Source organism: Cladophialophora yegresii (assembly GCF_000585515.1).
Source record: "Cladophialophora yegresii CBS 114405 chromosome Unknown aczIN-supercont1.5, whole genome shotgun sequence".
Taxonomy (NCBI): domain Eukaryota; kingdom Fungi; phylum Ascomycota; class Eurotiomycetes; order Chaetothyriales; family Herpotrichiellaceae; genus Cladophialophora; species Cladophialophora yegresii.
In genome coordinates, this window is record NW_006913049.1 from 2,227,898 (window position 1) to 2,241,506 (window position 13,609).

Below are 13,609 nucleotides of genomic sequence, written 5' to 3' on the forward strand. Positions count from 1 at the left end.
TCGTACTTGTTGAGTCGCGGCTTCCTGCACAATGCGTACAGTAAGTTGGATGTGGCCATTGCTCCTTCCTCCTTCAGTCAACAATTCGGACTGCGAGTCATTGTAAGCATACAGAGAGTCTATCTTCAATTCTTCTCTTCCACTTCATCGTCTTGTTGCTACAAATTACTCCGTACCCAAGCAGAATTTCTTTGTTAGGCGGCAGAGGGGACGAGGTTGACTGCCAAGCGAGACACCGCCTGAGCCAGGATTTGGCTCCATCCACTCAGGCTCAAGCTCTCCTCCCTCCGTCCCTCATCCCTCACTTGCTTTTCGTCCACCACTCATCCAGTCCATCTTATCCCAGAACCGCTCAACTGCACTGCGTTGCGTGTCCACTGTGCCGCCCCTCAAAATTGACTGCATCGTTGCGATCAATATCAGCCTCGATCCATCTACTTAGCCCTGCGACCCTTCTCACACCACGGCTATGCTGACTGTCTGAGACGAGAAAAAATCAAACTGTGTCAAGTTTGTTCCTGCTCACCATCCACATCTGCGCCGCCCGCCGTGCGCCGAGAAAAACCTCCTCAGCCTGCTTGTGCCACAACTTCCTCAGTCACCCGCCGTGATAACACCACTCCAGCACGTCTAAAGTTGCCGTCACCTGCGATCTTCATACTCCCCTGGTGAAGTCCTTTCCGGACTCCTTCGCTGAGCCGACTGTTGGCTGCCTCAGGGACGAACCTTCCATTTTGGTACGTGCACTGCCGCCAGCATTGACTTGCGTCAACTGTTGCCACCACGTCGACATTTGATTCTCAACTGACTCGAACGGGCCTCGTCCAGATTAGTATTGCGACCTGCAAGACCACACACATCGTTTTCCCGACCTTTTTGAGATCCGACCGTAGCTGGTCGCCGCCCGCCCTTCCCTCCACTCCCTTGCCCCGCTTGCGGCGATCCCACCATGGCCGACCAGAATGAGGTGGATCTCGATTCTGTCATCGACCGCCTGTTAGAAGTAAGAGGAAGCAGACCAGGGAAGCAAGTTCAATTGCTCGAAGCCGAGATCCGTTACTTGTGCACAAAGGCACGCGAAATCTTTATCTCCCAGCCGATATTGCTCGAGCTGGAAGCACCGATCAAGGTACGTGCATACCCTTCTGAGCAGCGAATATCAAGAACACTGCAGCTTACACTGTGTTTGATAGATTTGCGGCGATATCCACGGCCAGTACTACGATCTACTGCGCCTGTTCGAGTACGGCGGCTTTCCCCCCGAAGCGAACTACCTTTTCCTGGGTGACTACGTCGATCGAGGCAAACAGTCGCTCGAGACCATCTGCTTGCTCTTGGCCTACAAGATCAAGTACCCCGAGAACTTCTTCATCCTGCGCGGCAATCATGAATGTGCTTCGATCAATCGTATCTACGGCTTTTATGACGAGTGCAAGCGCCGTTACAATATCAAGCTGTGGAAGACATTTACGGACTGCTTCAACTGCTTGCCCATTGCCGCAATCATCGATGAAAAGATCTTCACCATGCACGGAGGCTTGAGCCCCGACCTCAACTCGATGGAACAAATCCGTCGTGTCATGCGCCCGACCGATGTGAGTGCAATCGTCTAGCGAGACTCCCCCCTAGTTACTCAGCTGTTGTGTCGACTATTCTAACGAAATACAGATTCCCGACTGCGGTCTTCTCTGCGACTTGCTCTGGTCGGATCCGGACAAGGATATAACAGGATGGAGCGAGAACGATCGTGGCGTCTCGTTCACCTTCGGACCCGACGTTGTTTCGAGATTCCTGCAAAAACATGACATGGACCTGATTTGTCGGGCGCATCAAGTCGTTGAAGACGGCTACGAGTTCTTCTCAAAGCGACAACTGGTCACCCTATTCAGCGCTCCAAACTACTGTGGCGAGTTTGACAATGCTGGAGCCATGATGAGTGTGGACGAAAGTCTACTGTGCTCCTTCCAGGTATGGGCGCCGTCGCCAATCCAACCCGCACCGCTTTCCATCGCTGACCTACCTGAACCAGATTCTCAAACCTGCCGAGAAGAAACAAAAGTACGTGTATGGCTCAAAGAGCTCGAGCGGGCCCAGCACTCCATCTCGCAAGTCCAAAAACTAGACCTTCCGACTCGGGCTGATCCCTTTCATTGTTAGCAGGTTTGGAAGAAGATAGGGTCACCTTCTGGCTTCCCCGTCGAATAGGCTTCGCCCACGACCAACATCCTTTGCACACAATTCCGCAGCATGCGACCGAACACCGTATATTGTTCTTCACTTTCCCGTGAGCATGTTACCTTCCGGACCCCTGGGAAGATTTCCCAAGTTCTCGACGCCGTATCAGTCTGCCGAAACATCTCCGACGGGAACCGGGCGCACTCGCCGAACTCAACAACCGCATCGGAGGGGCGAGGTATTGAGTCGATCCGAGGCGACAGAAGGGTTATATCTCGTTCTCCATGGGCTGGGAAGGTCAGCGGGTTACGGATGGCAAACATGTTCGAGACAGGACTTGTGGTCTGCGAGGCGCGGAGAAATCGTTCTTGACCATTCAGATTTTCGACTCCGTTTGCGCTGTACAGGTGCAGCTGTATGTTGTCTGTGCCAAAAGAGGGAAGGAAATACGTTGCCGGAGCGTAGGGCGCAACGCAAGACTACCTTTCCGTCCGTCCGACTGTACCATGCTAGTGATGATTTTTGTTTTCATGCTTTCAAGACGATAACGACGGGAGCAACGGACCACGATAACGCTCATGAGAATGATTGTGTATCCGCGGTGCAAGACAGACCAACGCAGACGATATCACGCAGTTGCTGTATCGGCCGACGTGTAGACTTAGATATCCATGTCCTTGTCGTATACTGATCCATTTCCTTTGTGTATCGATGCTGACAAGACCTTGGTGTGCCAACGCCGGCCTTCTCGCCATGATACAGTTGTGTTATACCTGGCATGCCGTACGCACTGCTTGATCATCAGAGACGCAAGTCCACACTCTTCTGCTGAGAATGGCTGGCTCCGAAGCTTCTTGAAACAATCCAGCCGAGTCACATCGGTAGAGTGGAGAGGCTCGATCAGACGTACCTTGCATGGGCAAACCACGTGGGAATTGTGAGACAGCTCTATTGGCAAGTAAGTATGCCTTCGTCTGTCCATAGGGTCATGACCGGGGAAGTCGTTCGTTGATTGATTACCCATATATATATATATATATATATATTATACTTGATACAAACACACGGAAACAGGCCGAGGATGTAGATTGACACACCATACAGACACGGGATGCAGATACACGATACAGATAGACACAGGTTGTAGAGATAGACGGCATGGACGCGGGATGTACTCCGTAGTTAGACACATCATATGAATACGCAACATTGATACAGAGCCAGAATCCAGGATACACGACATGCACACACTATTCGTGGTCCAGAGTTCGTCGCACAAGGCTGGACAGGACATGCGTGGACGGCGTAGTAGGTATGCTATGTGTCCAAAGCAGTGCTGTGCTGAGATGTCGTCATCGGCCGCTGTCCGAGTGGGTTCACGAGCCGTGTAGCAGGGGCAGGACGGGGCAGGGCAGGGCAGGGCAGGGCAGCCGAACTTGATGGAACCTTCGCTGCGGTCTGTTCACCCTTCATCAGGGTTGACGCCGTGCCGGTCGAGCTCTAGGGCGTTGTCGAGACGTGGTGGGCGAACTTTGCTATGTGCCCGGAGGGACACGAGGACGCGGGTGAGGACTGATCAGAGCCGAGACCCACGTTCACAGGGAAAGGCAGATGGATAATGGGCTGGAGAGGTGCATCTGATATGGGGGGCGAGCTTGGGCTCTGGGAGCGCAGGGATAAGATTCATGGCAAGACTCGAAAGAGCAGACAGGCAGGGAGACAGGGGACAGAAAGGAGTTGGGCGAAGAGACACGGAAATTCTGCAACGCACCCTCTGAGGCGGACAGAGCAGAGGAAATGGGCAAGGCTAGCTCAGACACTTTCCTGCAAGTGGCAATAGAAGCAATATACAGGGCCAATATTACGCGGAGGCAGTCCAGCTCACTAGAGACTCGGGCGTATGAACCTGACACTTGCTGATCGAGGTAAGGTGGAGAGTGTAGTGCTCGACGACAATGTTGTGCTGACAAGAGAAGGTTTCCATCCTTTGGATCGTGTTCGTTCTGCATTGGAAAGGTGGTGTTTGCCAGTCTCTAAATGTCCCAGAAGCGGATGCCTACGCCAAAAAAAAAAGGTTGCGATCCTCTTCTTCTAGTCGTCAGAGGCCCAGTAGGGGTGATGCGTGAAATGCGGTGATGGAGGCCGCCGAATCATGCCAGCTTGGATGTGGTCTAGCTGCCGAGAGGCTGCGGGTTGTCTTGACGGATCTCTCTTGTTGTTGTTCTGACTGTGACGTGCTTCCGAGCGCTCGGTCACGGGCTTCAATCGAATTTTCGCGACAATTGTAACGGTCGCTGTCGGGCAAAGGTGCTCACGTGCCTTGTGTTGATACTCGTGACTTTTCTAGACGTATTGCGCCAGCCACCTGATGCCCTCGCCATAACCTAATGGAAGCTCATCAGTATCAATCCACCTTCCGATAGTTTATCGTACTCACCTTGTCGCATCACGACACTGCACATGAAGACTTCGATAGGCCTGATCCCTTCCAGCGGCACCTTTCCCTTCCCTGTTGTCTGATACAGTCCCAGTTGGTGTCTCAATTCGTCCTCCGATACGGCATCGGGGTGATCGATCTTGTTTCCTAGAACCAGGAAGGGGATTTTGCCCAAATCTTCCATTGCGAGGAGAGCGTCCAATTCGGCCTTTGCCTCGGGGAGACGTTCATGGTCTTTGGCATCAACGAGGAAGACGATGCCGGAGACTTCAGGGAAATAGTTGCGCCAGAGGCGACGGGCTGGACGATCGTCAGCTTTGAGGTACACCGATGTTATGACCGGTGTTAGGCATACCTTGTTGATGGCCCCCGAGATCGAAGGTTGTAAATCTGTTGTTGCCAATGGCGAGTTCTTCGGAGGCTGTTCCAAATATCGGTCAGTTGGAATGTCAAACTGCGCAGCTTGGAGGAACCGCAAGGACGTAGAACGTACTCGGATGTAACGTAGGTTGGAGAATAGCAACTCGGTCATTCTATTGAGCAGAAGACGTCAGTCTTTGGCGTCTTGCCAGCAACACCGCTCAGAACCATATCGTGTATGTTGCCCTCCGCTGGGCCGCCACCTCTTCCACTTTTGACCTGACCTCCACCTCGTCCTCGATGTGTTCTGGCGTCAAGCATACCTTCAGCATGTGTAATAACGTCGTTTTGCCTGCATTGTCCAGGCCGAGGAACAGCAGTTTGGCATGTTTGTTGAGGAGCCCCAGTGAGGCGAGGATGTCGTAGACTAGATCAAGCGGGAGATATCAGCGTCCTGAGGTCCTCCCACGACCGGCAGCGTCAACATACACCAATTAATGATCCACATCTTGAGAGGTAGCGTGGGCTTGCGAACTTGTGGGTTTGAGCGATATCAACGACACGACGGCGCCAGGACGAGACTTTGAACGAGGAGATCTCACGGCACACGGTGGCAGTTTCCTCTTCGAAGTGACGGGGATGCTGCTCCGCCAATCACGTGACATGCTCGGCGCCACCACCAGATAGTCACAAGCTTCAAATATACCTACGTACAGTAAGTCGCTGGCTGAACCGCCGTCACCCTTCCACTGGTAAGCGGAGGGCTACGACTTTCGCGTCTATCCTGAAGCATTTATGCTATACTTTCAGCAGGAACGGTGTGCTGATCAACCCGAAGCTACTCTGGCTTAGAACGCGCTTCTTCAAGTCGAGTCAAAGCCTATGATAGCACGCCCAAGAACAGGGGAAACCCTGGGGATTGTTTACTGTGATGCATTTATTCGAGGTTGCCATCGATCAAGTCTTCTGACTTGAGACAGCTGCTCGGATATCTGGGGATCATGCTGATGATCCATGTATTTACAATGCCAAAGTGTAGATGTTCCTTCTTAGGAACGTGCGCTGTGCATGAAGAACCTGCCGCGCAGGATGCTGTGGATCAAGACATATCCCGGGCAGCGCAATACCCTATAACGCCGCGCCCAACCCTGTCATGAAGTCGTCATAACCGAATGCGAAATCCCAACCCAGGCTATGATTGAAATCCAGGCCAAGGAGGCCCTTGTGAAAATCGCCCAACAAATAAAAGTCGATATATGTACCCAGGGTAGGTTTGTGCAGAGAGAATCAAAGTGAAAGAACCAATTGGGTCTGTTGCCCGATGCCGTAGCCTCTTGTACGTTCAGCACATTCGAGACCAAGCTCCTTCATTCTCTCAGCTCCGCGACCAGGAACAGGCTTGCGTTCGGCTTGTTCCTTGGCCGCTTTGCGACAGTGCTGTCGCCAGAACTTTTCTTTGCGTTTCTGGCGTTTGTTCTCAAGACCAGCGACAATGTCGACCGGGCCTCGGACATGCATGTCCGGACGGGGAGGTTCTTCCACTGCCGGTGTCACAGCTCCAGACGCAATGTTGGAGATAGAAGGGCTGCCGATGTTGAAGTTCTTGAAAAATGGGTTGGGTGTATCAGGAAGAGATGCTGTCCGTTCCATGCCAGGACGTTGTGCAAGACCTCGAAGCCGTAGCTTTGTGGGCATACCCGTGTTGGTAGGAGAACCACGTGGTGACCGCAACTTGGCTGTTGGGAAAGGCGACCTGTTTCTAGTAGGCGAATGCCCGAAGAGCTTCCGAGGCGGTGGTGACCGAGCGGTCATAATTCTGGGCAGCGGTGAGCGGACATTGGGCCGACCGGGTCTTACACCAGTAATGACGTGAGGTGGTGACGGTGTTTCGTCTACTGTAGACACGATTGACGACTTCCGGTGACTATGATGGTCATCTTCAAACCCAGCAAAGTCCTCCTTGAGCCACCGAGGACCGTCGGAGCTGTGCTGCGACGCACCTATCTCGTCGTCACTTTCATTTCCATTGTCTTCAGGGTCGGTAGTGGGAAAGCTCGGATCGATATCTTGCGGAATAAGTACGTGCTTCTGACGCAGTCTCTGCTCACGGCATGAGAGGTAAGCTGCCTCGAGTGGACGATCCTCGTCGAGGGTGCCACAGACAAAGTCAGTGCTGTCGGGCAGCTCGGGTGTTCCGGGCCTCATCTTCGGTACTTTGGGCGCATTATTGCGACGCCTTCCAGCCTGCATCATCATGGAGCGAAGGTGCGAGTTGCTCGAATGCGTCATCGATTCGACCGAACTTGCTTCAGATCGCCTACGAGAACTGAAGCGTGTGATGTTGAGATTCTCGGTGCTCAAAGTGGTATTGGCAGTGAATGGCGCCCAGAACTGATATTCGGAGCCGGCGTCGCTTTCATCGTCGGAGCTAGCGAAGCCGCCCTCGTCATCAGACTCATTGCCACCGTCCGAACCGTTTTCAGAAGGCGCAAAGTCATCTTCGTGGTCATTGACCTCGGCGTCTGCCTCAAAATCCTCCTGCTCCCTCTCCTCTTCTTCAGCCTCTTCTTCAGCTTCTTGCCCAATCTGGCGGATGCGGTTCTCCTTTCTCATGCAGTCGTCCAAGGTGAGCTTAGATCTATGGAAGCTGGGCTTGTCAACCCACGAGTCAGTCTCGTCCTGAGAGGTACCGAACTCGTGGAAGGTAGGCTTAGGGCTTGGCGAGGAGAGGTTGGCTTTCTCAGAAATGGTAATCCTGGCTGTCTCGGCTGAACGACCGGAAAGATCGACCGACTCGGATGTTGACTTTCGTCTCATGGCTGGAGCAGGAGATGGACGACGTGCGGATTTGGCGTCCACTTGCAGTTTGGATGAAGCAGTCTTGGCCACTTTCGAGTTGGCCTGGGTAGGACAGGCAAAGGTAAGGGCGCATTTTCGCTTGGGGACCTCGGTTTCTGCCGACCCGTCCTTGCTCAAGTTTTCTTTGCTTTTCTCCGATTCGGTCCCTCCACAGGCAAACATTATGCATCGTTTGCGCCCGAGCGTCTTTTCCACTGCTGCCTCGCCGGCCACCGCAACCGTTTCTTTCTCATCCTTCGTGGCAGGAGCAATAACCACTCTGGGACTAGCCTTTCTGAAATTCAGGATTTGACTGAAGCGGCTCGAAGGAGGTGGTGGACTGGGCGTGGCGGACCGTGACTGCGATGTGTCGCCGTCGCTAGTCAACTCGGCAGTGGAAGGCATGCTGGCTGTGCTGTGCGAGGACGTCGTCGACAGGCCACGGCCCGGGAACCCATGGACGTCATCTTCGTGTTTGGATTCGGCCATGATGGCGCGAGTCAGGAGAGACTCTCGACGGCTGTATCCTGGGGCCATGGATCGATTGTAGAGCTTGACGTGTGGAGCAACTGCCGTAAGAGGTGATACCTGATCGTCTGGCGGTTCGTCAGGTTCCGCACCAAGTTCATCGTCATCGAGCGGAACTGTGGGAGTGTTCGACATCTTGAATATCTTGAGTAGACTCTGCATGGCGGAGTCTCTTCTGCTGGCGTCTGTCTGGTGTTTTTGATGGTGTGCCATTCGCAGAGGCTGGCGGCGGACAAGGAAAGATCAGAAAACCTCCTTTGACAGTTTGAGATGGAGATGAACCGATCTCAACCTCGAGAATTGCAAACACACGGGTACGGGAACGAGACGACCGCGTGTATTCTGGGGATTTAAACTTGGCCCACTAGGACCTCCGCTGTTATAAATTGGATTTCGACATTGTGTGATCTTCAACGATTCGATACCGCAGGCCACTCCCCAAAGTCAAGGATTATCAGGAGGGGTGGTGAAGGGTCACCAGAGGCTTTGGTTAACTGGAGAAAAACGGACTGGGTGCCTTGGGTGGCGGACTGATGGCTGCGATTGTGAAAGCGCGCAAGGTGCGTGCAAGAATCGCTGCTGCAAGGGATTGTGAGTGATATGCGGGTATATGAATAAGTGAAGGATGAATTGCTTACACAAAGTTGCTGAAGAGAAGAAAGAGAATATGCTGGATAGGAAGAGGACGGAAGGAAAAGGACGGTGGAGGACTAATCGCTGGAAGACGGAGGGGTCTCGGAGAGGGTCGACCAGGTCGACAGGAAACGGGTGGAAGATGATTGGGAAAGGATGAAAGATGAGGGAAAATGCTGTGCGGGCAGCCGGCAAAAGCCCAGCTGATGTTGGAGAAGAGATTTGTGATGAGGGCACAACAAGCCAGAGCCAGAAGATGCCAGGGCGGACGAAGAGCAGCAGGGCATAGACTCGACTCTCTTTTCTTTGTGACTGTGCACCGGCCAGCGTCTAGCCAGTCATCAACAAGTCAAGTGATTTGTGCACTGGCCGGGGGGGCGAGCAAGCCCTTTTCTGTGGTTGATTTTCGATCAACTGCTGTTGGTGGGAAGAGTGCGACTTGTCCGTGGGTGGATCGCCAGGCTTTTCTTAGGGTTGCAACTTGCGTGTCGCGCAAAAACAGTTACAGGCCGCGAGGCGCGAGCTTTTAGTCAGTCAAATCTCCTTTCCGGGCATGGCTGTGGCGGCAAGACCCAAACCCACACAGCCTACAGAGCCCACCGCCCGCTAATTCTCAAACGGTAGCTCAGTAACTGCTCGGACTGGGTCGCTGGTGATCAAATCCTTCAAAAGCCAGAGGGGCCCGGCTAGCTGCTCCCACCGCCAACTGCCCCCCCGAATCGCGAGCAATGGCCCCTCGGCATCGCCCGCTTGCTCGCCTTACCGCAACCGATGCCGTGCCAGCAGGATAAAGGCTTTGAATGGCCTAACTTATCCACCGCTCACCATGCGGCCCTTCTGCGCTTCCACTCTGGCGACTATGTTAAAATTGTCGCTCCACGAATGGGTATTGATCGCTGGACGCGATGAACATTAGGTTTGAGATCATGACCTCGGCAGAAACTGCTATCTACACTGCGCCGACACAGCTGCAGTATTCTTTTCTCTGCCTTGTACCTCGTAATTCTGATCAAGGTGTGGTCATACACCACTTCTGGAACATTGTTTGTCTGTAAAAGGAGTGCTAAATTTGCACCGAGTACGGAGTACCTGAGTATGCAATGTGCTCCTCACGGCCATGTCGATCTCACCATATGGGTGTGTAGCCGATACCCGGAGTGTTTGGAATAGGCCATGCTGGGCATGCAAAACCTAACACAAGTTGACGCCTGCTCACCTCAGGGTACGAGGTACACAGTACGCCGCTGAGCCCGATCTGCAGGTCTACCTATGTTTACCTCGTACCGACGATCAGATCAACCTTGCGGTACCCAACATGATACTTGTTTCTCGTGCCGAATGTTACGAGGTACCATTAAGTGAACACACACAACCGTCCAAGACCCTACGATTCGTGCTATTCAGGCTTTTTGCAAGCATTCTGACTTGAGCTCTTGGCTCTCTTGACGCAGTTTGACAGCCATCTCGGAACCGCGGCCAGTGTCGAGTACATTCACTCGTAAACTCTTCCTCCATCGGGACTGTGTCTCGTGTTCAACAGCGTGACCGCGATGATCAATACTACTGTGTAATGTGGCGTCTTATATTCAGGACAACTGCCGGAGGATCATTGTGCGCCAGAAATCAGTTTCTCGACGATGCTGTCATCGGCTCTCGGAAACCACCAAAAGCGCTTAACCCAGCTACATCATAGACAACAGTGGCCCACACTCAATCGCGCACAGTGCCGCTACCACAACCGTCACCTCGGTGATTTGGGCCTTGACTACTAGTACCTGAAACGCACGTCATATGTTCTTGAGATCTTTACCCTGCATTCGTGCCCAGGTTTAATGCTTCGCAGTTCGATGAACCTGTTTACGAGCATACTGCCTTCGACGCCGTGGACGCCTCCCGGTATATCATCTGACATGACGTCAACTGGGCCATCGCCACTGCTGCGCACACTCGGAGCTGCGCCACAGAAATACTCCCGCAGCATTCCCACGTACTTGGGTACGCCACTGCTCACAGGGGAAATCGTCTTATGTGAACGTTGACGGCCCGCACGGCTCGCGGGCTTTACCTTACGAGAGAGATACCGTTCCTTACCAGGTTCATGTGCTTTCTGACATGAGGTCCGACTCTGACGACGCAGGTCTGCTGTCAGGTATCTTGCTGAGTCTTGTGCCCCACTATACGGAGTAGCTGTGCTCGAACTGGGTGACTGCATAGAAGCGATGCATGGTACGAGGTATTCGGACGGCAGGACCAGTCAGACGCAGGGCACGGCGCGAGATCTTTCTTCACATGATGCAGGAATCCACTGCGGTCCGCAAATTGAAATGAAGCTCTCTCGGGAGATTTCGAAACGAAGGACCTCTCTGTTCGACAGCCTGTGCAACGGTGCTGCTGGCAAGCAGAATCCAAGGCCCTACGGAGTCCTGTGTGCATGGAGAAACCTTGTCAGTGAACTCTTTTCGAAGACCAAGTACTTCAGGAGCTTGGACGCCAGGGACACCTTAATACCCAGCAGTAGCCTGTGAGATATGCATAAAGCTGGGGTCGGTGTGCTCGCCGCTGCCATCAGCTCTAATTAAGTTATGCAAGAAGCACTTCAATGCGGAGAGAGCGCGACTGGCGCGAGATACTCCACGCTACTTCTGTCACATTTGAGCGCGTCTCGCATGCGGCGGTGGCTGCGCGAAGGCCATGGCGAAACACCGTGGGATGTTTAGTGACCACAATAATTTCGATGGCAAATGCGAATTGTCAGTAGTGTCTGCAAGATTCTGGATCTCGAGAGAGAATGTGAGTGGCCTGCACGGGACTGGCGCGCAGCTGGCGAGATGGGTCCAGCCCGCAGACGCTCACACAGTACTCCGTGCTCTTCGAGGATTCGTGCACGCTAACAAGGATTTCCTGAGGGATTAATGCCATTCGCTATTGTCGGCAGCCATCGGGTGTCGTTCATGTTCGCCATGCCGGCTGAGAAAGCTTGCCTGCCGTCACGTTGGTTACTTACCCTCACGATTCGCAAACCTCGGAAGTCCAAGCTGCTGTGTTACTGCGATACACACAGCATGCCGACCTCGTGTCTGGTCTGCTGCTGTGTGCACTGGCCAGGGAGAGGCTAGACAAGGGCTAATGCAGCACAGCTCGAGTGCACAGACCTCGCATGCATCTGCCGACCGAGGCTGCGTTTCCCACCCCACGCACACAACCATTTTTTCCCACTGAATTAATTACCCATCACAAGAGGGACCAGTGCTGTACGGAGTACACAGTACTTTGTATGCACCTGTCGGCTCGCCTATCGTATCGTGTCTGAACGCATGGAGCGACCACTTGCCACCACCAAGAGTATTACGGAGCCGGAGGTATGGTCCAGAGTCACACTCGCTTCGGCATGCAGCTCGAGCAGCTCGTCACATGGTTGAATGTCCGCTGCATCAGTCATGTTGTACTCCCCCAAGTTCTTTGCCACCGCCCGAGAGCTGCCACCAGGATGGAGGTACAGTATCGCCGTTTTGGGACGCTTCCTTACCCTATCCGGCAGGTATACTTGAACTTCGTCCACCAACACCAGCGTAAACCCAGACAAAAGGTCACAGCGTGCTTCAAGCCATGCTTCATCTCTTGACCTTCTCTCTTTGGCAGATCCATGAGCAGAGTCTCCTCACTTGCATGTTTGCCATTCACCGTTGATGGCGATCGAGGCTACAGACACTGCAATTCTTACAGGAAGTGGTGTTCCAGATTTTCCGTGAGAGACTGTACCCAGTGAAGCTGGGTCAGCACGGGCACTTGACACAGTAGCACAACCACACCATGAACGAGACTCGACGAGAGACTTAACTCGATCAAGGCGGTCAGCCGGATTCCAGCAACATTTCATGCTGCTCACTGTCCACATGCTCCGGCAACCCCGGCGCAGCCGCACATGATCGCTCCCTATCTCACCGCACTTTCCCCAGGAAGCGCCAGTCGAAAGTCGACGAGCCACACAGCCGCCGCTCTGTATTCGCGGCAGGCAAAACTGGCATTGCTCGACGTCTCCAGAGCAGAAATCGTTTCGACCTGGGCGTATCAACCTGTGCTAAGATTCCTCAGCTACGGAGGAGAACATGCAATGGCGCGACTCTTGGCTAAGTTTGAAGAAGCGTCTGATCAACATTCTTAACATCTCAAAATTAGTCTTCATGTAGTATGTTTCAGTAGGCACCACGCATCCGATCTGGTGGGATCTGCTCCGTACTGATTTTCTGAAACCGATCTGCCATCCGAGCTTGAGATTCAAAGTTGTGGGGAAGTCGCGCAACACTTCTGAGTCTACTGAACCATTTGCTTGCCAGCGTTCCGCCGGCAGACTGCCAAGGAACTACTCACTTCCGCACGATGGAACTATGAGACTGTCGTTCCTTCGTAGGTTCCTTCATAGGAATGACACATTACTCCGAAGAGGCAGTCGCACGGAGCATGCGTGTTTCGTAAGCTCTCTCTCGGAGTGCAAGCCCCTGAAGGACGCCGATCAATGCTTCTTTTCGGGCTGCTCACTCGCTGCCGAGGTGGATCTGGAGACTCATTGCTGGCCTCACCATATCAACGACACAGAAAGTACATTTAATCAGCGGTCAGGCAGAAACAAAGAAGTTCTAC

At 53.3% G+C, this 13,609-nt stretch overlaps 3 protein-coding genes across 3 annotated transcripts; 1 reads left to right on the top strand and 2 right to left on the bottom strand.

Annotated features, from left to right (window-relative positions):
- Positions 1 to 949: 949 nt before the first annotated feature.
- Positions 950 to 2,122, top strand: A1O7_07537 (serine/threonine-protein phosphatase PP1; the record flags this gene model as incomplete). The annotated part of the gene is made up of 4 exons (XM_007761534.1): positions 950 to 1,129; positions 1,194 to 1,595; positions 1,669 to 1,968; positions 2,030 to 2,122. 4 exons carry the CDS (start codon positions 950 to 952, stop codon positions 2,120 to 2,122), a joined length of 975 nt encoding a protein of 324 aa, XP_007759724.1.
- Positions 2,123 to 4,518: 2,396 nt separating this feature from the next.
- Positions 4,519 to 5,480, bottom strand: A1O7_07538 (small COPII coat GTPase sar1; the record flags this gene model as incomplete). The annotated part of the gene is made up of 6 exons (XM_007761535.1): positions 4,519 to 4,559; positions 4,613 to 4,912; positions 4,968 to 5,033; positions 5,106 to 5,145; positions 5,296 to 5,399; positions 5,462 to 5,480. 6 exons carry the CDS (start codon positions 5,478 to 5,480, stop codon positions 4,519 to 4,521), a joined length of 570 nt encoding a protein of 189 aa, XP_007759725.1.
- A 779-nt stretch (positions 5,481 to 6,259) lies between these two features.
- Positions 6,260 to 8,500, bottom strand: A1O7_07539 (uncharacterized protein; the record flags this gene model as incomplete). Its single annotated transcript, XM_007761536.1, has 1 exon — positions 6,260 to 8,500. The coding sequence occupies one exon, from the start codon at positions 8,498 to 8,500 to the stop codon at positions 6,260 to 6,262; it is 2,241 nt and encodes a 746-aa protein (XP_007759726.1).
- Between the last annotated feature and the right edge of the window lie 5,109 nt (positions 8,501 to 13,609).